We start from the raw sequence: 27597 nt of genomic DNA, 5'->3' as shown, positions 1-27597 counted from the left end.
CGGTGTGCCGGCACTGCAAGGCGGAGGATTAGCCTAGTGAGCCTTGGCACTGGCCAGATATTCAATATTTAAATGAAGCTTAATACTTCCTAAAAAAGAAAAATCTGATTTTAGGCCTCAAAATTTTTTCTTACATATTTCTTATTTCATCACTTTTTATGTTTGCTCAAATCACAAAACCAAAGGAACCTCCCTTCTCATCACTGCCAGAGATGATCTATCAGCCAGTCCTATCTACTTTTTTCCCAAAATATCATAAATCTCTACTCTTCTCCTTATCTTTTCCCTCATGACCAAATTTAATCTACCCTGCTTCCTCTCATACTAAAATAGCCTTAATTTGTCTACTATTTTAATCTCTTATAATTCATTGAAGTGCAAAGTGATTTTTATTTAATGCGAAATTATTATTATATAAATAGAAATGTACCCCTTTCCTACTCAAAGTTCTCTAATGGTTTCCAACTAATCAAAATATCCAAACTCCTCCTGGCTTTCAGAATTCCTCATGATGAACTTCTACCTTGGCCTTTTCCCCATCATGACCTATCATCATGCCTCGTCCCTCTGTGTTCCCTAGTGCACTAGTTGAACAGGGCAAGCCCATTTCTTCTTTAGGTCCTTCACAATTGCTGCCATCTTCCTCAAGATCCATGTCTTCACATGATTGACTTTATAGTATAATTCAAAAGTGCACATGTATCACTTCCTCAAAGAGATATACTAGCAGTTGGTGCTGTGGCGTAGTAGGTAAAGCTGCTGGCTGCAGTGCTAGCATCCCATATGGGTGCTGGTTAAAGACCCAGTGCCACTTCCAATCCAGCTGTCTGCTATGGCCTGGGAAAGCAGTGCAAGATGGCCCGAGTCCTTGGGCTCCTGACCCACGTGGGAAATCTGGAAGAAGCTCCTGGATCCTGGCTTCAGATCCATGCAGCTCTGGCTGTTACAGCCATCTGGGGAGTGCACCAGCAGATGGAAAACCTCTCTGTCTCTCCTTCTCTCTGTGTGTAACTCTGACTTTCAAATAAATAAATAAGGCCGGCACCGTGGCTCACAAGGCTAATCCTCCACCTGCGGTGCTGGCACATCGGGTTCTAGTCCCGGTTGGGGTACCAGATTCTGTCCTGGTTGCCCCTCTTCCAGTCCAGCTCTCTGCTGTGTCCCTGGAGTGCAGTGGAGGATGGCCCAAGTGATTGGGCCCTGCACCCCATGGGAGACCAGGAGAAGCACCTGGCTCCTGCCATCGGATCAGCGCAGTGCGCCAGCCACGGCGGCCATTGGAGGGTGAACCAACAGTAAAGGAAGACCTTTCTCTTTGTCTCTCTTTCTCACTGTCTACTCTGCCTGTCAAAAAAAATAATAAATAATTTTTAGGAGACATACTAGACATCCCTCCTCCACCTACGCTCTTCTATACCTCAGTAAATCTACCCAAAACTTATGCTGTATTTCCTTATAGCTCTTGAAGCTACCTGAAACTTTATGTTATGTATTTTCCATTTTTCCACTACAAAGTAAATTGTGCAAGAATTAGCATTTATAGGCTACTGTTCCATGGCTGCCAGAAACCAAATAGTAACAGCTTAGCCAATATTTGCAGAAAGAGTAAATAAATGGAAGAATATGTTAATGAAGCCAGCAAAAGGACAGTACATGAATGAAACTAACCTGAGGAAAAATATTTTCCTTTAATATTATTCTTGCTCAATTTCATGAAACTAAAACTTGGGGGAAATACAAACAACAAAAAATCTGGTAAAGTCTAAAATGTGTTATTAAATCTCCATTGTCTTTTCCCCTTTTGTAAAGATTGTAAAGATTTTGTAAAGCATTCAGTGTGTCCAGCTTTAAAACTGTCATCCAGATACCACTGGGGGTAGGATTGTGGAAGTGGAATGGGAAAAATAAGCCAGGTGGTGCCCTGTTTTCCTTCACGTTCGCAGAAGCATCTTTACTGCTAGGAGACCTGGGAGAAAAGTGATGAAGATAGCTATGTCAGAAAACCAATAATGTGCTCATTGTTCTAGATAAGAACAAGTGCTAATGTTTACTGTGACCTCAGCATTAATTACTAGTTGTTATTTTAATATCGCTAAGTTATTATCACTTTGTTCATTTTCTGTATGAGGAAAACTCAGCATGGGGTTGAAAATTGGCTGACTAATTAGGTTATTTCTGAGGCTGAAGCAATGAGAATCTTACGTAAGACAGTCCAGTTTACAAAAGGCTGTTTTCCTTCAGGAAAATAATGCTGGCGACATGATGTTTTATTATCTTCTTTCATTTTTAGGTAACAACTTGCAATGGAGCCTTCTCCTCTCGAGCTGCCTGCTGACACGGTGCAACGCATTGCAGCTGCACTCCAATGTCACCCAACAGATGAGAGGGTCGCTCTCTACCTAGATGAGAAAGATGAGCTGAAGCACTTCAGGGACTATTTTTACATCCCCAAAATGAAAGATCTGCCTCCAAGTAAGATCCTGGGAAAGTTTTCTTTTGAAATCAATTTACCAATTAATTTGTTTTTGCAAAAGCATCTATTTATCATAGGTCATTGAAAAAGCATTGTTCTAATATATAATAGAGCTATAGAGCCTTTGCTGCAATTACATGAAAAAATTTAGGTCCCTGGTGTTACTGAATCAACCTGTCAGCCTACCTTAGCCTCAGATCTTTGTTTCTTCTCCCTTTCTGTATAAAATACTTTCTCGTGCTTAAACCCTCATCTTCTCTGAGCAACAGAGTAGGCTGATTGAAAATTATAGAGAGATGCATTTACTTGTTCTATGAGCACTTAGGGCTCACAGCAACCCCTTTCAAAACAGTATTAGAAAGTCTCTTATTTTCTGGCACCTAGTTTATGATGGCATGATGTTTATCTTAGGGGAAATACTGTTTTGCAGCCTGTGGTGTTTTCTGAATAAAACCATCTTTGCATGGTGTGAATAAAGATGGTACATCCATGAATCACAAATAAATTACAGTAATACCTAACAAACACATTTAAAAAAAACAATGCAGTAAACTTATTTTCTGTTGTAAGGAAGTCTTTTGTTCTCTCTCATAGATATCACAGGAATAAAAAACATGAAACAATGTGTTATTTTTAGTTTACTCCATTTCACATCAATGAAAAAGACTACTAATTTGAATGAAATTAGTCTACCAAAATTGGTTTCACATGCTTTATAGTAGCATAATTGGCTAAGTTCTTCATTTCTTCACATTAAAAGAGATAGGTGCAATTTTAGGTACTCAGAATTCAAGAATATCAACTTATACAATATTAGGATAAAAGTTTCTGTAACTCTTACTTGTCTCTGGTTATATACCCAGAGCCTTATAGAAATCTTGAAGTATCGAAGAGAAAATCCTGTATTCAACTTAAAGTTGTTTAGGGGCCAGCATTGTGGCACAGCAGGTTAACTCCCTCCTTGGACACCAGCATTCTATTTGGGTGCTGGTTCTTGTCTCAATTGTACCACATCTGACACAGCTTCTTGTTAATGCACCAGGAAAAACAGTGGAGGATGGTCCAAGTGCTTCTATCCCTGGACCCACATGGAAGGCCCAGATGGATTTCTAGCCTCCTGGCTTCGCCTGGCCCAGCCCAGGCCATTGGAGCCATTTGGGAAATGAAACAGAAGCTGGAAGATGCCTCTCTCCCTCTCTTTCCCCTCTCTGTAACTATGCCTTTCAAATAAATAAATAAAAATCTAAAAAATAATGACAAAGTAAAAGAAAAATTTATAGTTTAATAGTACATGAGGGTGACATTGGTATAAATTACAGTTGTTAGAAGCCAAATAAATTGGAGCTGTAAGTTAAGTAATTGAGACCACAGAAAAAATATTCTAGGTGGTTTTAGAATCTAGAATGATTATTTTTATAAAACTTCTTTTTTTTTTTTTTAATTTGAGAGTTAGAAGGAGAGACAGAAAGTTGGTTGCCATACACTGGTTCAGTTCTCAAATACCACTGATGTCCCCAAGCTGGGGGCCAAGACCAGGAGCCAGGAACTGGAACCAGGCTAGGAACCCAAGGATATGAGACATCATTTACTACCTTTGAGACTTTGTATTAGCAGGAAGCTAGAATCTACTTCTTGGTATATATCCAAAAGAATTGAAAGCAAAATCCCAGAGAGGTATTTGTGCAATTTTGTGCTTTGCAGCATTTTTTTTAAAAAGCCAAAGGAGGAATGCAATCTAAATGTCCATTGATGAATGAATGCCTAAGCAAGATGTGATGTGAACATATAATAAATATTATTCTGTTTTAAAAGAGAAAGGGATTCTGGTACGTGACACAACCTAAAGACTGTTATTCTGTGTTTAAAAAACCAGCATCAAGAAGACAAATACTGTATGATTCTAGTTATTTGAGGAATTATATCAGTCAAATTACAGAAATAAAAAGTTAAGAGGTAGCTAACAGAATCTGGTAGAAAGAAAAAATGGGGAATTATTGTTCATGGGTATAGTTCCAGATTTGCAAGATGGACAAGCTCTGGAGATTGGTTCCACAGTGATATGAATGTTTTCAAAACCATTGAACTATACTCTAAAAATGGTTGACATGATAAATGTGTATTGTAGCTTAATATTTTATTATTTATTTATTAAAAGTAAAATATTTCCAAGTAAAAGAACACATTATACTTGCAGTAACTTCCATTACCTTTTTAAAAAGTTTATTTATTTATTTGAAAGTCAAGGTTATATAGAATACAAAACAGTTATAGAGAGAAAGAGGGAGATTTTCCATTCACTGGTTCACTCCCCAAATGGTCACAACAGCTGGGGCTGGGCAAGTTTGAAATCAGGAATCGGGAATCGGGAGCTTCTTCTGGATCTCTGATATAAGTGCAGAGGCCCAAGCACTTGGCCTGCTTCCCCTGATTTCACAGGTGCATCAACAAGGAGCTGGATCTGAAGTGAAGAAGCTGCTTCTCAAACCTGCACCCATATTGGATGCCAGGGTCACAGGAGGTGACATTACCAGCCACAGTGTCCACCCCCAACTTCCATCATATTTAAGTTGGCTCTGGTATTCTGATTATAGTTGTAACATTTATTTTGCTTAGCTTTTCAATAGAAACTGATTCTAAATAATTATGTACTGGATAAGTCATTGTTGAAAACTAAAGAGAAGTGAAAAGAGATAAGATGAATTGATTCAATAGATAATTTAAACCATTTGCTTAACAATAGCTTTGACTAGTTTTTAATGAAGCTTAATTAATGAAGTTTATTTAATCCCAAGATTTCTTCTAAATTGGTGATTATCAAAGTGTAGTACCCCTACCAGCAACATGACCACCACCAGGAAACATAATCAAAATACAAGTTCCTGGATCCTGCCCCAGAATCACTGCTAAGCGTGAGACCCAGACATCCATTCTCCCATCAGTTGGAATGGTTTCACAGCTTTGGAGCAATTCATTCCTGTTCTCACTATTCTCACTCTTCTTTGTAACATTTGAGGGTTCAACTGTCCAACAAATATTTATTAACCATTCACTCTCTTTGAGATACTTAGAGCATCTTACTGGGCTAAAGATCACAGTGTGTGAAATCTAATATGAGGAGACAGATAATAAATAAACTTTAAAACAAGTTAATATATACTATGCTATCAGGTAGTGCTGTATAGGTGTCCAGAGGACTATGAGGATAAGGGTGTTCTAGGAAAGTGGAGGAAGGAAAAGCTGAGAAAGCAGCTCTGAGTAAAAATGAGGATGAAGCGAGGAATCAACCCCATAGATACAAAAGTGAAGCTGAGCCTGGTGAGTGTCCATGTTTGTACCGCACAGAGCCACCAAATGCAGGACCAAACAATGCTGAAATTTTCTTTTTGTGTTTAATGAATATGAATGCAACCAGAATTTCTTACCTTAGTCAAGCCTGTTAAGAACATATATAGGCTGGCGCCGCAGCTCATTTGGCTAATCCTCTGCCTGTAGCGCTGGCATCCTGGGTTCTAGTCCTAGTTGGGGCGCCGGATTCTGTCCCGGCTGCTCCTCTTCCAGTCCAGCTCTCTGCTGTAGCCCGGGAAGGCAGTGGAGAACGGCCCAGGTCCTTGGGCCCTGCACCCGCATGGGAGACCAGGAGGAGGCGCCTGGCTCCTGGCTTCGGATCAAGTGGCCATAGGGGCCACTTAGGGGGTGAACCAACGGAAAAGGAAGACCTTTCTCTCTCTCTCTCTCTCTGTCTAACTCTGCCTGTAAAAAAAAAAAAAATCTATAAATGATATATCTTCTCAGTTTATTTTAGGAAGATTAGCATAAAACCAAGAACAAAGATTGTTCCTCCCTGTTTGAATTTGCTATTCTTGGACATTTTATATAAACTCCTTGGACAATTTGCTTTACTACCATGTTAATTTACTTTTAATATTTAAAATTAATAATTTTTATTTATTTTAATTTCTAATTTTATAATTCTTTCAAACACCTGAGGGATATTTAAGAGAAAATATTTAGTTCCTAAAATTGGCCGATGCCAGAACTGGAAACAGATTCCAAATATTGTGACTCCTGACCTGGTTTTTTTGACTCAAATCTATCACTTTTTAAAAAGTCTTTTGACAAATATTTTTATTTATTTGAGAGATATATTTACAGACAGTGAGAGTGAAGAGAAAGAGAAAGATTTTCCATCCGCTGGTTCACTCCCCAAATGGCCACAATGGCTGGAGTTGAGCCTATCCAAAACCAGGAGCTTCTTCTGGGTCTCCCATGTGGGTGTAGGGGCCCTAGGACTTGGTCCATCTTCTACTGCTTTCCCAGGTCATAGCAGAGAGCTGGATTGGAAGTGGAGCATCCAGGACTAGAACCGGCAACCAAATGAGATGTTGACACTGCAGGCAGAGTATTAACCTGTACCACAACACCAGCACCAAAAGTCTTATTAATATAATTTGTATACCATAAAATGGACGGGTTTAAGTTCACAATTCAATAGTTTTTAGTAGGTATATACAGTAGCACAACCTTCCTAATCCAATTTTAGAAGATTTCTTCATTCCCTTTTCCCACTTGCAGTCCAGGACACCCGTAATTTGTTGAGGTTGCTATTATTTTGCTCTACAGGGAAGATCATTAACTCAATGAATGTTATTATTGGTAAACCATATTTGGAGAAGTTAAAAAAAAAGTGTTCTAGCAGCTGGCATTGTGGCACAAGATTAGGCTACGCTCAGGATCTGCATAACATGTCTGGTTAGCTCAAGTTTCAGCTACTCCAAGCTCCCAATCAAGCTTCTTGCTGATGCTCTTGGGAGGCAGCAGATGATGGCCCAATTACTTGGGGTCCTGCCACCCATATGGGAAACCTGGATGAAGCTCCTGACTCCTGTTTTTCATTGGGCCCATCCCCAGCTGTTTGACATTTAGAGAGTGAATCAATAGACAGAAGATCTCTCTGTCACTTTCTCTTTCAAATAAATAGATGGCTCTTTGGGGGGAAATAAACCAAACTGTTCTATCCTTGTTCCTTTCATAGTCAACTATTAATCATATCATATCACATATCTCTAAGATAAGCAAATTGACACCCAACGTCAGTAAGTTAACACTGTCTAAACAAGATCTTGTTTTACTTTGCCCATGGAATTATCTGGTCTCAATAAAATTAACATAGCAAAGCATTCATGCCTGGATCTGTCTCCTGAGGTCCCCTGTAACACAGAGAGGCTCTTCAGTTCAACTGCTTAGTTGGGTCTAGACGACTGCTGACAGGAGGTTTCATGCACGAAATATGTGGAAGTATGCTTTTCTCCATTAGCTAGAGTCCTTTAATTAGAAAAGAAAGTTGGGGCTGGCACTGTGGCATAGCAGAGAGAGAGAGATCTTCCATCTGCTGATTTACTCTCCAAATGGTCTCAATGGCCGGGCTGGGCTGGGCTAAAGCCAGGAACCAGCAGTTTCTTCCGGGCCTCTCACATGGATGCAGGCCCCAAGCACTTGGGCTGTCTTCTGCTGCTTTCCCAGGTACATTAGCAGAGAGCTGGATTAGAAGTGGAGTAGCAGGGACCAATGAACACACAGTGTTGCAGACAGTTGCTTAACCTACAGCATAAAACTGGCCCCTGCTTTAGGCTTATTGTTAGTTACCTATACTCATTCATTTACCATTTACTTTATTATACCAATTACCTGTTTACTTAATTACATGGGGTACTACCATTTATCCACATATATACACGATATATATGATATCTTTTAAAAATTATCTATTTGCTTTGTTTGAAAGACAGACTGAATGAGGTCCCCCCTGCCTCATATGAAGAAATGTCAACTCTATCCAACCATTCTACTCTCTGGCAATATGTTACTAAGCCTACCTTAGCCATAGGACAAAAGGGTGAAATAGAAATTTTAGCAGAAGAGACAGGGCTTTCACCTTTGCCTTTTATAAGGACTGGTCTTATGTAGCATTGTGAATTCTTTTTTTCTAAGAGGACTTTATTTTTATTTTCAAAGGTGTAGAGAATTCCATTGTAAGTTCTCAGGATATATCCTTTCAACAGATTCCATCCCACTCATTTTTATAGAGTCCAGATAGGACTAATGGGTCTAAAAATTAGACAAGAATATATAAGGAATGTGTTCATGTGAATTATCATGATTATATATTTTTCTCCATCTTTCTCATGAAATTGTATACAAAGTCTAAGGAGCTTTTTAGGATCATAGCCTTGTCTCCTGCTCAAGAACACCAATAATCCCTTAGGGAAATATGTGGAAATTTAATATTATTAAGCCATAACTAATATTAATAGTGAATTATTGCTGTGAACCTTATTAATATTAAGGCATACAACAATGTAAAAAATTCACTTCATATTCTGAATAGCAGTAAAGAGAAAAATACAGACTAAAAGAGAAAAATATAGACTATATTTAGTAAAATGAACAAATCATAAAGTTCTATGGATTTCATAGTGGCAATAAATCTGTGTGACAAGATCTTAAATCTACAAATAAAAACATTGTCATAACCTGGAAAAACTGTCTGTACCTCATTTCAGTTGCTATCTGAGTTTACTGTACTTCTATAGCTGGTGTTTGAATATCAATTTTCTAAATTTTACTTAAATTCTCCATTTCCTTATTTATTTAATAACCCAAATATATGGATCTGAATTAGTGTATCTGAAGTCCACAGTGTAGATTTTCAACTCTCTAATATATGTATGTTACATTCTTTAAATAAAAGCAATGCCACAGATTAGCCATTTAAACTGGAGACAATTAAACAGGCCATTTTCCTATTCAGACTTTAGCAAAGTGCTATTGGACCACAATGTTTTTAGCATTTTATACATATTTTTTATTCCCTCCTACGATCTTCTCTAAGAACCCATCTAAGAACTTGCCCCCAACTGAAAACAGAATGGTAGAATGGTGTCTTTTCTTATGACAGAAGTATAAAATAAATAATGTTCATTCGGAGGATTTATTATTATCATTTAAATTTAAGTTGATTGAAGTCAAATTAGGTTGAATTTTGGAGTTCAGTTTGACTTAGGCACATGTATAGAATTATAGAATTGCATCTTATTTCAGTACCTAGTTTCCTCATACTCCAAGAAAATCCTTCCTCCTGGCCCTTTTAAACCAGTCTATACTGAACTCCAGCCCCTACAATTACTGAGCTATTTTCCAACCCTATATGAGGAGTTTCAAAATGTTAGTGGGAAAATGGAGCAAAAAAGATAAGAACAAAGGGACTGCTTTGTGACCTAGGGAGTTCAGCTGCTGCCTGCATGGCTGGCATCCCATATGGGTGCATGTTCCAGTCCTGGCTGTTCCAGTTCTGATCCGGCTCCGTACTAATGTGCCTGGGAAAGCAATAGAAGATGGCTCAAGTACTGGGAGACCTGGGAGAAGTTTCTAGCTCCCGGCTCTGGCCTTGCCCTTCCCCAGTTGTTGTGGCTAGTTGGGGAGTGAACCAGTAGATAGAAGATCCCTCTTTTTCTCTCTCCCCCTCTTTCTGTCACTATCTTTCAAATAAATAAATATTTTTTAAAAATTATGATAAAAATATATAAACTTTATTTTAACATGAGTTTTGTCAAGTTCTAGACATATTTATTAGCAATTATACCAACCTTTTCATCCATCCCTAAAGAACTGAGGGCCCTAGAAATGCAAACATGTCGATATAGCTGCTTTTACATTGTTAACTAAAGAAAAAGTGTCTTTTAAAGATATTTAAGATTACACAAATTAGAACTGTAAGGTGGATAATTTACACTTTAAAGTTATTTCTACCTTAAAGTTATTTGCCATCAAAACTCCCCAAATTCCCCTTATTTAATGAAAGTAATGAGCGGGGCATTGTCATAGAGCAGGACTCTCTGGTGAAGCTTTTCCAGGTGCTTTTCTGCTAAAGCTTTGGCTAAAAATCTCAAAACATTCCCCTTATCACAGATGTCATCATTCTTTGGTTCTCCAGGAAGTCAACAAGAAAAACGCTTTAAGCATTCCAGAAAGCTGTTGTCATAATTGTTGCTCTTGATTAATTCGCTTTTGCTATGGCTGGACCATTTCTACTTCTTAGCAGCCATTATTGTGATTGTGCTTTGTCTTTAGGATCATGCTGGTAAAGCCAGGCTTCACCTCCTATTACAATTCTTTAAAGAAATATTTCAGGATCTTCATCCCAGTTATTTACATTGAATTAAAATTTACATTGAGGCATGCACCGTGGCTCACTTGGCTAATCCTCCGCCTGCGGTGCCAGCACCCCGGGTTCTAGTCCCGGTTGGGATGCCAGATTCTGTTCTGGTTGCTCCTCTTCCAGTCCAGCTCTCTGCTGTGGCCCAGGAGTGCAGTAGAGGATGGCCCAAGTGCTTGGGCCCTGCACCTGCATGGGAGACCAGGAGGAAGCACCTGGCTCCTGGCTTTGGATCAGCACAGCATGCTGGCCATAGTGGCCATCTGGGGGTTGAACCAACAGAAGGAAGACCTTTCTCTCTGTCTCTCTCTCTCTCTCACTGTCTAACTCTGCCTGTCAAAAAGAAAAACATAAATAAAAAAAATTTACATTGAAAACTTTGTCATCCAGAGGTGATATGAGTTTAATACTTTTGATACCCATGGAGTAGAAAGTTTTCTTCACTTAAAATTTTCAGGCAGAATTGTTTAAGCTGAAGGGATTTGAGATATCGATAGTATTGGTTATCATTTTTACTGTTAGTGGTTGATCCTTTCCAGGAACAAGATTACTTTTCCTCACAACAGATGTGGATGGTCCACTGCTGTGATATTCATCTTTAGCATCATCTTTTCCCTTCTTAAATGAGCCATCTGTTTGTAAACTTTTGATTTTTTTGGAACATTGTCCTCCAATACTTTTTATAAAGCATCAATTATTTTACCATTCTTCTATTCAAACTTCAACATAAATTTGATGTTCTTCTTTCAATTTATCTTAATTTTTACATATTTATTTATTTATTTGAAGGGCAGAGTTACAGAGAGGCAGAGGCAGGCAGAGAGAAGTCTTCTATCCATTGGTTTATGCCCCAAATGGCTGCAATGTCTGGAGCTGGGCCCATCTGAAGCCGGGAGCCAGGAGTTTTCTCCTGGCCTCCCACATGGGTACAGGGGCCCAAGACTTGGTCCATCTTCTACTGTTTTCCCGGAGCATAGTAAAGAGCTAGATAGAAAATGGAGCAGCTGGGACTCGAACCTGTGCCCATATGGGATGCTGGCACTGCAGGTGGTGGCTTTAAACTTCACCATAAATTTGATGTTCTTTTTTCAATTGTAGCAGAATTCATGTTACTCTGATAGGGGCTTTTATCAATAGATGTTTTATTTTTCTTAATGCTTCAGAATAGATACTATTCAAACATATCAAAAGATAATACATATTTGTTTTAATGACAAAACATTTTTGAAGTATATAAATAGATTTTTATAATACACAATTGCATGAACTTTTTGAAGATCTCATAATTTTACCTTTTCCAGAATGTCATATAGCAGAAAGCATAAAAAGTGTGCAATCTTTGGAAACTGGCTTCCATACTAATACGTTGGGGACTAATCAAAATTATTTCAGTATCTTTTTATTGCTGAGAAGTATTCTAACTTTAGAAGGGACCACACCTTTAAAGTAAGATTAATTAGTTAATTAATTTGAAAGGCAGACAACAGAGAAAAATAGAGAATGTCAGCAAGATATTTTCCCTCTGCTGGTTTACTCCCCAAATGGCTGCAATAGCAAGGTCTGAGTCAAGCCAAAACCAGGAGCTGGAATTCCATCCTGGTCTCCCATGTGGGTGGCAGGGACTCAACTACTTGGGCCATGTTCTGCTGCTCTCCTAGGTGCACTATCAGGGAGCTGCCAGGACTGATACAGAACACCATCATTGCAAGCTGCTGCTTAACCAGCTGTACCACAACGCTGGTTCCAGATATATGCTTTACCCACTCACCCATTAAAGGACATTTCAGTTATGTCCAGATTTTGTGATTATGAATAGCTGTTATAAGCATTCATGTACAGAATTTGCAGTATACATGAAATGTTAATCAAATTTTATTTTTGAAGTGTTCTAATAGTAAATATTTATCTCACTCTTGGCAGGCCACATGCTTTCTCTTTATCTCCATTTTATTTTTATTTTTGTTGTTGTTTTGTTTTATTTTGTTTTGCAGGGGAAAGTAACATTTTTCTTATTATTTAACTTTAGAATTTTTAAAATATTTTATTTATTTGAAAGGCAGAGTTACAGAGAGAGGAGGAGAGTTAGAGAGATCTATCTTCCATCTGCTGGTTCACTCCTTAAATTGCTGCAATGGTCAGGGCTGGGCCAGTCTAAAGTCAGGAGCCAGGAACTTATTCTGGATCTCCTACATGCGTGCAGTGGCCCAAACCTTTAGGCCATCCTCTGCTGCTTTCCCAAGTGCATTAGCAGGATATTAGATCAGAAGGGGAACAACTGGAATCTGAACTGGCGCCCCCATATGGGTTTCTGGCACTGCAGGATGCAGCTCAACCTGCTACACCACAACACCAGATCCTAAGAATTTTTTGTATATTCAATATTCAGGTCATTTTAAAATAAATAATATGAAGATATTTTCTACTTATCACTACCTTTTTATTCTCTTAACAGTAACAGTGTCTTTCACAGAGATAATGATTTTAATTTTGAGGATGCCTGATATGTTAGTTTTACTTTTGTGTATTGTACTTTAGGTACTATGTATAAGAACTCTTCACCTAATCACAGGTTCCCAAAACATATTTTATATTTTATTTAAGGTATGTTTTATTTCCAAGTACTTGGACAGTTTTCAGTTTTTTTATTACTGATTTCTAATTTAATTGTATTATAGTCAGAGGATGTTTATTGTATGGCTTCAGTTTGTTTCTAAGCTTGGATAATGTTCTATCTTGGTGACTTCTCCATGCACTTTTTTAAAAAAAATATTTTTATTTATTTGAAAGTCAGAGTTATACAGAGAGAGAAGGAGAGGCAGAGAGAGAGAGAGAGAGAGAGAGAGAGAGAGAGAGGTCTCCCACCCACTGGTTCACTTCCCACTTGGTTGCAATGGCTAGAGCTGTGCCATTCCGAAGCCAGGAGCCTGGAGCTTCTTCTGGGTCTCCCAAGCGGGTGCAGGGGCCCAAGCACTTGGGCCATCTTCCACTGCTTTCCCAGGCTGTAGCAAAGAGCTGGATCATAAGTGGAGCAACCGGGACTTGAACCAGCACCCATAGGGGATGCCAGTGCTGCAGCGGGAGGTTCAGCCCTCTATGCCACAGTGTCAGCCCCTCCATGTGCTTTTAAAACAAAAATCTATGGTTGTTTACTAGAGTATTCTATAGATGTCAATTGCATTCCTATGTGTGACAGTGGTTGTTTTTTTTTTTTTCAGTTTTATGTCTTCACTGACATTTTTTTCTACTTGTCATATTATTTACTAAGACAAGGGTGTTGAAATTTCGAAAAATAACAGTGAGTTTTTCTAGCTCTCCTTTCAGTCTGTCAATTATTGCTTGATACAGTACTTCAAAACTCCGGATGATATTTATTTTAGTTAAAAGTTTATTTTTTCTGGGGCCGGCACCATGGCTCACTTGGTTGGTCCTCTGCCTGTGGTGCCGGCATCCCATATGGGCGCCGAGTTCTAGTCCCAGTTACTCCTTTTCCAGTCCAGCTCTCTGTTGTGGCCCAGGAAGGCAATAGAGGATGGCCCAAGTGTTTGGGCCCCTGTACCCGCATGGGAGACCTGGAGGAAGCACCTGGCTCCTGGCTTCGCATCAGCGCAGTGCACTGGCAGTGGCAGCCATTTGGGGAATGAACCAACGGAAGGAAGACTTTTCTCTCTGTTTCTCTCTCACTGTCTAACTCTGTCAAATAAAAAATAAATAAATAAATAAAGTTTATTTTTGTGCAAAATGTTTTTGAAATTCTTGCATATGATAGTTCCTCAAAAAGTTCATGAAGAATGTACTTTATGAAAAAAAAACTGATATGTTAGGACTATGTTGCTACACATATTCATATTTTGGTTATGTTGTCTTGTTGAACTCTTTGAAGCAGCACGCATATGGGATGCTGGCTTTCCAGTGACCTAACCTACTGCACTACAGTACCAGCCCTTGATGATACATTCATCATTACATAATGTTCTGTTTTGCTTTGGCTTTTCCCTCTCTCTTCCCCTCTCCCATCTACCTTTCTCTCTCCTCTCTCTCTCCCAACTCCCTTTCCCTTTCCCATCTCCTTCTCCTCCACCCATTCCCCTTCACCTCTTTAATTCTGCCTTTCAAATAAAATAAATGAATTTTTTTAAAGAGTGGGTGGGGGAGAGATCTTCTATCAGCTGGTTCACTCTCTAGATGGCTACAATAGCCATGGCTGTGCCAGGCCAAATCTAGGAGTCAGGAGCTTCATCCAGGTCTCCCATGTGATTGGCAAGGACCAAACACTTGAGCCATCTTCCAGTGCTTTTTCCCAGGCCTTTTGCAGGGAACTGAATTAGAAGTAGAGCAGCCAGGATATGAAGTGCACATATGGGATGCTGGCATTGCCAGCAGTCGATTTACCCACTATACCACAATGCTGGCTCTTGTATATACATATACATATACATATACATATACATATATATTTTTTAAAGATTTATTATTTTTTAAAGATTATTTATTTGAAAGGCAGAGTTACAGAGAGGCAGAGGCAGAGAGAGAGAGAGAGAGAAAGAGAAGGAGAGAGAGAGATCTTCCATATGCTGGTTCACTCTCCATATGGTTGCAACAGCTGGAGCTGCGCTGATCTGAAGCCAGGAGCCAGAAGTTTCCTCTGGATCTCCCACACAGGTGCAGGGCTCCAAGAAATTCGGCCAACTTCTACTGCTTTTTCAGGCCACAGCAGAGAGCTGGATCATACGTGGAGCAACTGGGAACTCGAACTGACACCCTTATGGGATGCTGGCACTGCAGGCAGCAGCTTTACCTGTTACACCACAGCACCGGTCCTGATATATCTTTTAGCAGTCCATTTAGAAACAGTATTTTACAACTTAATGGAATATTAAAAACTTGCCACTAATATATAGTTAGCTGTTTATACTTTCTCTCCTTTGTGTTGTTGTTATCATAATATTTTATTAACATATTCATAATTAAAATTCCCCTCAAGAGGGCCAGCACTGTGGCATATTAGGCTATGCCTCTGCCTGTGATGCTAACATCCCATATGGGTACCAGTTTGAGTCCTAGCTGTTCCTCTTCCAATCCAGCTCTCTGCTATGGCCTGGGAAAGCAGTGGAAGATGGCCCAAGTACTTGGGCCCCTGCACCCACATGGGAGACCTGGAGGAAACTCTTGGCTCCGGCTTTGGATCAGCCCAGCTTTGGCCATTGCAGCCATTTGGAGAGTGAACCAGCAGATGGAACACCTCTCTCTCTCTCTCTCTCTCTCTCCCCCCCTCTCCCTCCCTCCCTTCCTCCCTTCCTCCCTCTCCCTCTCTCTGTAACTCTGCCTTTCAAATAATAAATAAAATCTTTTGGGCAAAAAGCTCCCTTCATGTTACAATTTTTCATCATACATAATTAGGATATGAGAACAAGCAGATTTTCTACTACATTGGCATCAATATTTACTCTTTCTCTTGCATTCTTTTCATTCCAGAAGTCCAAATTTCTCTTCAGTACTATTTCTCTTTAGTCTATAAAACTTTCCGTAGTATTTGTTGTAGACAGATCTGCTGGCAAAAATTCTCTTAGTTTTCTTTCATCTGAGAATATCTTTAATATTTAATATTCATTTTTTCTTTAATTTTTATTGACTTGAGAGGCAGGGAAAGGGGAAGGAAAAGGATGGGGAAGGAGAGAAAAGAAGGGACGAAGAGAGAGAGCAAGCGAGCAAGAGCATCCACCCTTGGGTCCATGCCCCAGATGCCCAGGAGCTGGACCTCAATGCTGGTCTCTCACGATGGTCCCTTGTACCATCACCTGGTGCCTTCTAAGCTCTGCATCAGCAGGAAACTAGAATCAGGTACAGAACCAGGACTTGAACCCAGGCACTCCAATTAGGGATATAGGCATCCCAAATGGTATCCTAACCCTGCTAATGTAGCTTCTTCTTGAAACATATTTTTGATGGTTACAAAATTCTGTACCAACAATTATTTTCTTTCATTCCTTAGACATTTTGTTCTATTACTTTCTCACCTCCATAGCAAATGATGAGAAATGTGTAGTCATTACAGTTGTTGGTTGCCTATAAAATTGTGTTTTTAAAAATGCTGTGGAGATTGACTTTTTTGTTTTAGTAAACTGTTTACCCAGTTCAGTTTATTGGTGAGTTCCTACCCACCTTCCATAAGCAGTAATTCCAATATCCTTTGAGTTTACAAAGACATAACAGAGCTACTTGGATCTGTGTGTTTGCCATTCAGACACCCTTGTGAGATTAAGGTACAGGTCTCAAAATTTTTGGTAGACTCTTTAGGGTCATACCGATTTGGGCAGACTGCAGGAGTGAGCTCAGTGGTCTGTGCACAACCTCATCTGGTTCTTTCATGGAGCTTTCTCTTCTCTGCAATAAGCCTGAAGCTTTCCTACTTCCAGGAGCTCACCTTCATTCTCCCTTGGCTAGAAAATTTTGACCATACCTGCCTCTAGTGCAGAAACAGAGAACAAAAGAATATTCCATATTCTTGGAGCAACCCTTCTGGTTAGAGAGAATGGTTCCTTATTCAGAGATTCACAGGCCTGTGTATCAGCTGTTATAACCACTACCTCTTCCATAGGCTAGACAATGGCTATCATGAAAGACAACAGAGGAAAAATCTGCAGGATTTACTTCACTCTTTCTTTCCTACTTCCATTCTGGATAGAAAGAACAAGAGATTCTCTGGGAGCTTGTGGAGTCTACAGTCACTACATAGATTGGGCTTTCCAGCAATTTTTGAATTCAGTCTGCCTTTATATTTTCAGGAAGCAGAAGGAAAACACGAAATTCAGTGCTAGTTTGGATGTGGTTTTCTTCCCCAGTATTAGCTCTTTCCATTACTGTTTTTAGAATCCTCCGAGAGCTGCTCAATGCATCTTAGTGAAAAGTACTTCACATGTCAAGTTGCTTCTAAGACTTCCATTGAAGTAGAAAAGGGATGGGTTTTACAGAATTCAAGAAAAGAAGTGACTGTTAAATGTGAACTAGTAAAAGAAGGAATATTTACTTAGAGATATAAACATTTTAGCAAACTGGTATTTTATTCACATGACCAGAAACAGAATGACTCCTTGGCATTTGGACATGCAGTGCTGTGTGTGTGTCATATAATGAAAATAAAGAAGAACTTTGGTTAGCTTCTGGGGCTTATTTGTTGATAAAAATCTGGTCCAGCTCCTAGAGAGTACTCTGGTCTCAGACTTGTAGACATAAGCATAAATCCCAGTCAAGCTCTATTCCAAATTGCTGAAATTCAGTTCATTATTGACGACAACAAAAAAGCAAATCACATTACTACTACAATTATTAAGATTGGGAAGTTTTTACAATGAGATGGTTCTCACCCAACAAATTCATATTTTACTCTTGGAAATACAGGAGATATAACTATTCAAAATATAAAGGAAATAAACACAGCTGGAAACTATGCTTTTTACTACTAATTACAATACAATCAGCAATCAGTAAGAATTTCATGTTTACCAATCTGCAAAAGCATTGTATATCTTTGGGGAGGGTACTTCTTTTTCTTAAATTTGAAACAGGAATGGCTGATTAAAATAAAACAAAGTTTAGCTCAAGTTTATCAAATGAACAGTTTATGGTATATTTCAAATTTAGGCTAGGATTTCTAATCAGAACAGCGCTTTTGTAATACCCCTAAGCCCACATATCACATGATATTTCAGTAAGGTGTTAGCTTTGCACACATGCATGGAGAAAACAATCTGTTAAATACGAATTCTTTCTAGTCTTTTTCCACATCTGCAGGCAAAATAAATTGCCACAAAATCCAAGCAATCATAGCAACCAATCCCAGGACACTGCTTATCAAGGCAGCTTTTGTGCATTTGAATATGCCCTTAAATCATAGATCATAGCTTTGATTCAGCTTTGTTTCTTCATATCAAGTTGTGTATTTGACTTCTAAAATATGAAAGGCAGGGAGCAGAATTTGCTCACTTAAGGGGGAAAAATCAAAACTAAAGTATGTATTTGTTTTTAAAAAGAACAAATCTCTCAAAAAATGCTGCAAAGGGCCAGCATTTTGGCAGAGCAGGTTAAGCCAATGCTTGCAACACTGGCATCACATCTTGAAGTGCCAGTTCAAGCCCCAGCTACTGCACTTCTGACACAACTCCCTGCTGTTGTTCCAGGAAAGAGCAGTGGAGGCTGCTTAAGAGTCAGAGTTCTATCCACTGGTTCCTTCCCCACATGGCTGCAATGGGCCAGGCTGGAGGCAGGCATCTAGAACTCCATCTAGGTCACACATATAAGTAGTTGGGGTTCAAGTGCTTGGATCATCATCTACTGCCTTCCCAACCACAATAGCAGAAAACTGAATCAGAAGCAGAGCAGCCAGAACTCAAATAGGCACTCTAATGCAGGATGCTGGCATTGCAAGCAGTAGCTTAACTTGCTGTACCACAATACTAACCCTTAGGGCTTCTAAGACAGGCCCATATAATGACTTGGTTGGAGAAATAAAATGTCTATATTCATGTCCTATACCATAATGAAGTAAACCTAGACACTGGTATTTTTTTCAAGTTGTTGGTATACTGGGCCAGTAGTTAAATCCAAAGAAATACATAAAGAGGTATTTTCTACTTGTATATTTCATCATGTCCTGAATAGAAGGTTATAACCCTTTTTCAAAGTAGCATACTGATAAAAACAAAGACATTGATCAATAGAATAGAAAAGAGTGACTAGAAGTTAATCCACATACAGATTGCCAAATGATTTTTCACAAAGATACTACTTTAGCAAAAGGATAGTTTTTGCAATAAATGGTGCTGGCAAACTGGATATGTATGTGTGGAAGAATGAAATTAGATCCCTACCTCTCATCATACACAAAAACCAACTCAAGGTGGATCAAAGACTTAAATATCAGACCTGAAACTGTGAAGATGATATGGGAGAAAACATCTGGGAAACACTCCCAGATGTTGGTATAGGCAATGTTTTTTAGCATAAGACCACAAAAGCACAGGCAAGGAAGGAAAACTAGATAAAAGGGATTGTGCCAAGCTCAGAAGCTTTATTGTAGCTAAGGAAACAATAAATAGAATGAAGAGACATTCTAGAAAATGGAAGAAAATATTTGCAGTTACTTATACCACAATGGATTACTATTCAAAATATATGAGCAACTGAAAAAAAAAAAAAAAAAAAAAAAAGAAGGACCAATGCAGTAAATAAGTGGCCAAAGAACTGGAAAAAACAGTTCCCAAAAGAAGAAATAAAAATATCTACCAATATGTGAAAAAGTCTCAGTATCACTAGACATTAGGATCACTTTAAGTGCATAACTGATCATAAAGTTAGGAATAAGTGTCCAATAAAATTAATAAATAAATGAAATTAAGTGCTAATAACAATAGATAGAATTTAAAAGGAGAGAATGATCCAACATGTGAAACAGACTACACAGCAGACTCATAGAATGAGAAACGCTCTAAGTAGCACTCTGGCCTAAGAATCAGCCGTTAAAGCATTTGGATCTGGCTAAAAAGCCCTGAGAGCATTTCAGGCATGAAAAACCAAAACACTATGACAAAAAAAATGGCCTACATGAAAGATCTCTGTGAGTGAGATCCCAGTAGAAAGAAGAGACTATCAAAGAAGGAAGTACCTTTCTCTGAAGGGTGGAGAGAACTTCCACTTTGCTTATTCCCCTGACAAAATAATGACAAAGTTTGTGGACTCAAAAGGCTTCCATAGCCTTGGCAGCTCATGACAAGTGCCTCAGGTGATCACTGACATCATAAATAAGAGTGTCAATTGTTAATTCAACAACAGGAGTCACTGTGCACTTGCTCTCCATGTAGGACCTCTATCTTGAATGAGTTATACTATGAGAGTTAATGGTAAAAAATAAATAGTACTTTATACTTTGTGTGTCCGTGTGAATGCAAACTTGAAATCTTTACGTAGTATAGAGTTGATCTTCTGTATACAAAAATAATTAAAAATGAATCTTAATGAAGAATGAGATGGGAGAGGGAGTGGGATCTGGGACAGGAGTGTGTGTGGGAGGGTGGGAATGGGGGCAAGAACTACTATATTCCAAAAGCTGTACCTATGAAATTTATATTTATTAAATAAGAGCTTTTATAAAAAATCACAGTATCACATAACCCCTGTCAGAATGGCTATTATCAAAAAGGCAGTATCAAATGCTGATGAGGATATGGAGAAAGGAAGATTCTTGCACACTACTGGTGGGAATGTAAATTAGTACAACCACCATGGGAAACAATCTGGAGACTTCTTATAAAGCTGCAAATGAATTTCTTTATGGGCGAATTCCCAAAAGACATAAAATCATTGTATCAAGGAGATATATGCTCCACCATGTTTGTTGCAGCACTATTCACAATGGCTGAGATATGAAATCAAACAAGATGTCATGTCCATCATCATAAATAATCACATAAATATTATATATACATATGAATACTATTCAGCCTTAAAATAGAATTAAATCCTGTCATTGACAGAAAAATGGATGGACCTGGAGGATATCATGTTGAGTGGAATAAGCCAGACACTGACAAAAATATCACATGTTCTCCCTTATATGCAGGCAAAAACTTTAAAAAAAAGCTCAACCTGAACAAAGAATATTGATTACTACAGGATGGGAGTGGTGTGCTTTTTTTAGAAGGAGTTTGGATTAAAAAAAACTCAGAAGAGCTGAGTGTGGTTCATTAATTGGCACAAATACATTAGTATGAGATTAATAATAGAAAAAGTGGAGTTAGGATTGCACAAAAATTCTTTGTTTTATTATGTCAAAATTTTTGCTTTTTTTTGAAAGCTTGTATTTAATAAATACAAATTTCATAGGTGTGCCAAACTCTACAACAGCTCCCTCTCTTATTCCAACTCTTATTTTTTACAAGTATCAATTTTCAATTGGATTTAAATACCTAAGAATAGTTCTGTATTAAGTAAAGAGTTCAACCAATAGTATTAAGTAGAAAAAGATAATAATAGAAAGAATAAAATAGTAAGCTGTTCCTCAACAGTGAGAACAAGGGCTGATCAAGTAATTGTTCCTCCTAGTGTCAGTTTTGCCTCTACAAGTTTCCTTTTAGGTGCTCAGTAAGTTGTCACAGATCAGGGAGAACATATATCTGTCCCTTTGGGATTGGCTTATTTCACTCAGTATGATGTTTTCCAGATTCTTCCATTTTGTTGCAAATGACCAATTTCACTTTTGTTTTACCACTGTGTAGTATCCCATCGAGTACATATCCCATACTTTTTTATCCAGTCTTCTGTTGATGGGCATTTAGGTTGATTTCATGTCTTAGCTATTGTGAATTGAGCTGTAATTAAAATGGGAGTGAAGATAGCTCTTTTATTTGCCTATTTCATTTCCCTTGTGTAAATTCCAAGGAGTGTGATGGGTGCATTGTATGTAAGAACTATATTCATATTTCTGAGGTATCTCCAAACTGTATTCCATAGTGGCTTTACCAGTTTGCATTCCCACCAACAGTGGGTTAGTGTACTTTTTTCCCTATATCCTTGCCAGTATTTGTTGTTGGTTGATTTCTGTATGAAAGCATTCTAACCCGGGTGAGGTAAAACTTCATTGTGGTTTTGATTTGCATTTCCCTGATGGCTAGTGATCCTGAATATTTTTTTCATGTGTCTGTTGGCCATTTGGATTTCCTCTTTTGAAAAATGTCTGTTTAAGTTCTTGGCCCATCTCAAGTGAGTTATTTGTTTTGCTGTTGTGGAGTTTCTCAATCTCTATGTAGATTCCGAATATTAATCCTTTATCAGTTGCATAGTTTGGGAATAATTTCTCCCATTCTGTTGGATGCCTCTTCACTTTCCTGATTGCTTCTTTTGCCATACAGAAACTTCTCAATTTGATGCAATCCCAGTTGTTTATTTTGGATTTTGCTGCTTGTGCCTCTGGATCTTTTCCAAGAATTCTTTTCCTGTGCCAATATCTTGCAGTGTTTCTCCAATGTTCTCTAATAATTTGATGGTGTCAGGTCATAGATCTTGGTTTTTAGCCTATGTTTAGGAGACTTTTGTATAATGTGTAAGGTAGGGGTCCTGTTTCATATTTCTGCATGTGGAAATCCTATTTCCCCAGCACCATTTGTAGAAAAGACTCTCCTTGCTCCAGGAATTGGTTTTAGCATGTCAATCACTTATAAGTTGGTTGTCGATGTTTGGATTGATTTTTGGTGTTTCTACTCTGTTCCATTGGTTTATCCATCTTTTTTTCTTTACCAGCACCAGGCTATATGGATTATAACTGCCCTGTAGTATGTCATGAAATATGCTATTGTGATGTCTTTGGCTTTGGTTTTGTTTTATTAGATTGCTTTAGCTATTGGAGGTCTCCTGTGCCTCCATATGAATTTCAGCATCATTTTTTTCTAGATCTGAGAAGAATGTCTTTGGTATTTTTTTTTTTTTGGTATCACATTTAATCTATAAATTGCTTTCAGAAAAATGGGCATTTGATGATATTGATTCTTCTGTTCCATGAACTTGGCAGATTTTTCCTTTGTTTGTATCCTTTTCTATTTCTTTAATATTTGTAATTCTCATTGTAGAGACCTTTGATATGTTTATTCCAAGGCATTTGATTATTTTTGTAGCTATTGTGGATGAAATTGATCTTAGAAGTTCTTTCTCAGCTGTGGCATTATCTGTGTATACAAAGGCTGTTGATTATTGTGTATTACTTTTTTTATTTTTAACTTTTATTTAATGAATATAAATTTCCAAAGTACAGCTTATGGATTACAATGGCTTCCCCCGCATAACGTCCCTCCCACCTGCAAACCTCCCCTTTCACACTCCCTCTTCCCTTTCCATTCACATCAAGATTCATTTTTGATTCTCTTTATATACAGAAGATCAGTTTAGCATATATTAAGTAAAGATTTCAACAGTTTGCTCCCACACAGAAACATAAAGTGAAAAATACTGTTTGAGTACTAGTTATAGCATTAAATCTCAATGTACAGCACACTAAGGACAGAGATCCTACATGAGGAGTAAGTGCACAGTGACTCCTGTTGTTTACTTAACAAATTGAAACTCTTGTTTATGGCATCAGTAATCAACGTAGGCTCTTGTCACGAGCTGCCAAGGCTATGGAAGCCCCCTGAGTTCACCGACTCTGATCATATTTAGACAAGGCCATGGTCAAAGTGTAAGTTCTCTCCTCCCTTCAGAGAAAGGTACCTCCTTCTTTGATGACCCATTCTTTCCATCCTTCTACTTTGCCAAACTATTCTATGAGTTCCAGTAGTCTCTTAGTAATGTTTTTTTGGATCCCCTACATAAAGAATCATGTCGTCTGCAAATAAGGATAGTTTGACTTGTTTCTTCCCAATTTGTATCCCTTTGATTTCTTTTTCTTGCCTAGTGGCTCTGGCTAACACTTCCAGGACAATACTGAATAGCAATGGTAAGAGTGGGCATCCCTGTCTGGTACCGGATCTCAGTGGAAATGCTTCCAACTTTTCCCCATTCAATATGATGCTGGCCTTGGGTTTGTCATAAATTACCTTGATTGTGTTGAGGAATGTTTGCTTAGCGTTTTCATCATGAAAGGGTGTGGCATTTTGTCAAATGTTTCCCTGCATCTATTGAGATAATCATATGGATTTTGTTTAGCAGTTTGTTTATGTTGTGTATCACATTGATTGATTTGTGAATGTTGAACCATCCATGCTTACCAGGAATAAATCTCACTTGGTCTGGGTGGATGAGCTTTCTGATGTTTTGTGGGTTCTATTGGCTAGAATTTTGTTGAAAATTATTGTGTCTATGTTTATTAGGTAAATTGGTCTGTAATTCTCTTTCCATGTTGCATCTTTTTCAGGTTTAGGAATTAAGGTGATGCTGGGTTCATAGAAAGAATTTGGGAGGACTTTATCTTTTTCAATTGTTTTGAGAAGAATTGGAGTTAGTTATTCTTTAAATGTCTCATAGAATTCAGCAGTGAATCCATCCAGTCCTGTGCTTTTCTTTGTTGGGAGGACCTTTACTTCTAATTCAATTTCTGTCTTGATGATGGGTCTGTTTAGGTTTTCTATGTCTTCATGGCTTAGTATAGGTAGGTTGTATATGTCCAGGAATCTATCCATTTCTTCTTGGATTCCCAGTTTGTTGGCATACAACTCTGTTGTAACTTCTAAAGGTTTCTTTTTTTTTTCTCAGGTGTCTATTGTTATATTTCCTTTTCATCTGTAATTTTATTGATTTGCATCTTCTCTCTCCTTTTTTTGGTTAGTTGGGCCAATGGTGTTTTAATTTGGTTATTTTTTCAAAAAACAGCTCTTCATTTTGCCGATATTTTGTATTTTTTATTCAATTCTGTTGATTTCTTCTCTAATTTTAATTTTTTTTATTTTCTCCTGTTAGTTTTGGGTTTGCTTGCTATTGTTGTTCTAGATCCTTGAGATGCATTGATAGCTCATTTATTTTGTGCCTACCAATTTCTTGGAAAACCCATTGCTATCAACTTTCCTCTTAACACTGCTTTTGATGTATCCAACAAATTTTTACATGTTTATTGTCATCTTCATTTTTTTCCAGAATTTTTTTGATTTCTCTTTTGATTTTTTTCTATAACCCGCTGTTCATTCAGGAGCACGTTGTTCAGTCTTCATGTGTTTGCATATGTTCTAGAGATTTCTGAGTTGCTGATTTTCAGCTTATTTCCATTATGGTCCAAGAAGATGCATGGTATGATTTTGATTGTTGTGAATTTTGTTAGACTTGCTTTATGGCCTAGTATGTTGTCAATCCTAGAAAAGGTTCCATACAGTGCTGAGAATTGTATTCTGCAACTGTAGAATGAAAAGTTCTGTAGACATCTGTTACATCCATTTGGTCTATAGTGTGGATTAAATCTGCTGTTTTCTTGCTGATTTTCTGGCTGGTTGATCTGTCCATTGCTAAGAGTGGAGTATTGAAGTCCCCAGTACTATAGTATTGGATTCTAAGTCTCCCTTTAAATCCTTAACATTTCTTTTAAATAGTCATCTGCCCTGTAATTAGGTGCCTACATGGTTATAATAGTTACATCTTCTTGTGGAATTGATCCCTTAATAATTATATAGTGCCTTCTTTGTTTCTTTTAACATTTTTTTGTGTTAAAGTCTCTTTTGTCTGATATTAAGATGGCTACACCAGTTCTTTTTTGGTTTCTGTTGGCATGGAATATCTTTTTCCATCCTTTCACTTTCAGTCTTCATGCATCTTTGTTGGTGAGATGTGTTTCTTGTAGGCAGCAAATAGATGGGTTTTGTTTCTTAATCTATTCAGTCAGTCTGTGCCTTTTAACTGGAGAGTTGAGGCCATTTACATTCAATATGACTATTGATAAGTAATGAGTTTGCCCTGCCATTTTTCAATAGATACCCCTAATTTATACTTTGAACTTCCTTTGATCTTTTACTGAGAGATATTCTTCCTTTACCTTATTTCGTATTGGTGGCCATGTTTCTGTGTTTCTGTGTGTAACACATCCTTAAGCATCTTTTGCAGGGCTGGATGAGTGGTGACAAATTCTTTGAATTTGTTTGTTATGGAAGGTCTTTAATTAACCTTCATTCACAAATGAGAGCTTTGCAAAGTATAATATTCTGGGATGACAGTTTTTTTCTCTTAGTACTTCGACTATATCTCACCATTCCCTCCTAGCCTGTAGGGTTTCTGATGAGAAGTCCGCTGAGAGTCTAATTAGAAATCCTCTGAAAGTAATCTGGCATTTCTCTCACGCACATTTTAGAAGTGGTGGGTTTGACTACAATGTGTCATGGTGAGTATCTCTTCTAGTCATGTTTATTGGGAGTTCTTTGTGCTTCCTGTATATGGATGTCCCTTTCTTTCTCCAAACCCAGGAAGTTTTCTGCTATTATTTCACTAAAAAAGCCTTCTAATCCTTTCTCTCTCTCCATGCCATAAGGAACTCTTAGAACCTGTATGTTGGATTTTTTTATAATATCTTATAGATTCCAAACTGTGGTTTTAGTTTTCTTATTTCCTCTTCTTGTCTTTGGTTTGACTGTATATTTTCCTGTGCCTTGTCTTCTAAGTCTGTTATTCTCTCTTCTGCTTCACCAATTCTGTTTTTAAGGCTCTCCACTGCACTTTTTATTTGTTCTATTGAATTCTTCATTTCATTTTGATTTCTCCTTAAGATCTCTATTCCATGGGAGAATTTTTTTTTCATGTCCTGCATGGATTTCAGTAGTTCATGCATTTGTTGTTGAGTACTTCTATATATTTCTTATGATCAATTTTTTGTGTTCCATTTCTTTTCTTCTATCTCCTTGTCTTCACAATCTAGTATTGAAGCGTGTTCTTTTGGGGGCTTCATGTTGTGTTCCTTATTCTAACTTCTTGGATTGGTGCATTTGTTGTTTGGCATTTGTGAAGATAACTATTTGTTTCTTCTTCTTCTTCTTCTTTTTCTTCTTCTTCTTCTTCTTCTTCTTCTTCTTCTTCTTCTTCTTCTTCTCTCTCTCTCTCTCTCTCTCTCTCTCTCTCTTTTTTTCTGTGGTGGCTTTCATCATTGTGCTATGTAGATAAGTGGAATGTCTGCTTTCAGTGAATCTCTAGAGGCTCTTAGTGGGTGTGGCCAGAGAGCTCTGCTCAGTTCTCTAGGGTAAAGGGCATGTCTAAGGTGACACACCCAGGTTTGACATGGTAAATCTCTCTCTCTCTCTCTCTCTGTTTTTCTTTTTAATCAGAAGAGAGGTATATTCTGCTCAGCTGAGCTCTCTTCAATGGAGATCAGAGCCTGAGCACTAGCCCTGGTGGGTAAAATATTCATCCACTCTGTCCTAAGGACCATACAAAGGATTTGTGCAGTCCTCAGTGTAAGTTCAGA

At 38.1% G+C, this 27597-nt stretch overlaps 1 protein-coding gene across 7 annotated transcripts in view; it reads left to right on the top strand.

Annotated features, from left to right (window-relative positions):
• KYNU (kynureninase) overlaps positions 1-27597 on the top strand; it is a 228983-nt gene that overhangs the window by 28640 nt on the left and 172746 nt on the right. For 6 of the 7 annotated variants that reach the window (XM_070071543.1, XM_017342822.3, XM_070071542.1 and 3 more), the window contains exon 2: positions 2291-2472. In XM_070071543.1, coding sequence (XP_069927644.1) covers positions 2304-2472 — 169 coding nt within the window. In that variant the 5' untranslated portion in view covers positions 2291-2303. Of the gene's footprint in view, positions 1-2290; positions 2473-27597 lie in introns of those variants that run through there. The other variant, XM_051849583.2, reaches the window with a different exon arrangement.

This window comes from Oryctolagus cuniculus, chromosome 3 (genome assembly GCF_964237555.1).
Source record: "Oryctolagus cuniculus chromosome 3, mOryCun1.1, whole genome shotgun sequence".
Taxonomy (NCBI): domain Eukaryota; kingdom Metazoa; phylum Chordata; class Mammalia; order Lagomorpha; family Leporidae; genus Oryctolagus; species Oryctolagus cuniculus.
The sequence above is the reverse complement of the archived record's forward strand: the minus strand, read 5'-3'. Positions and strand labels throughout refer to the sequence as shown.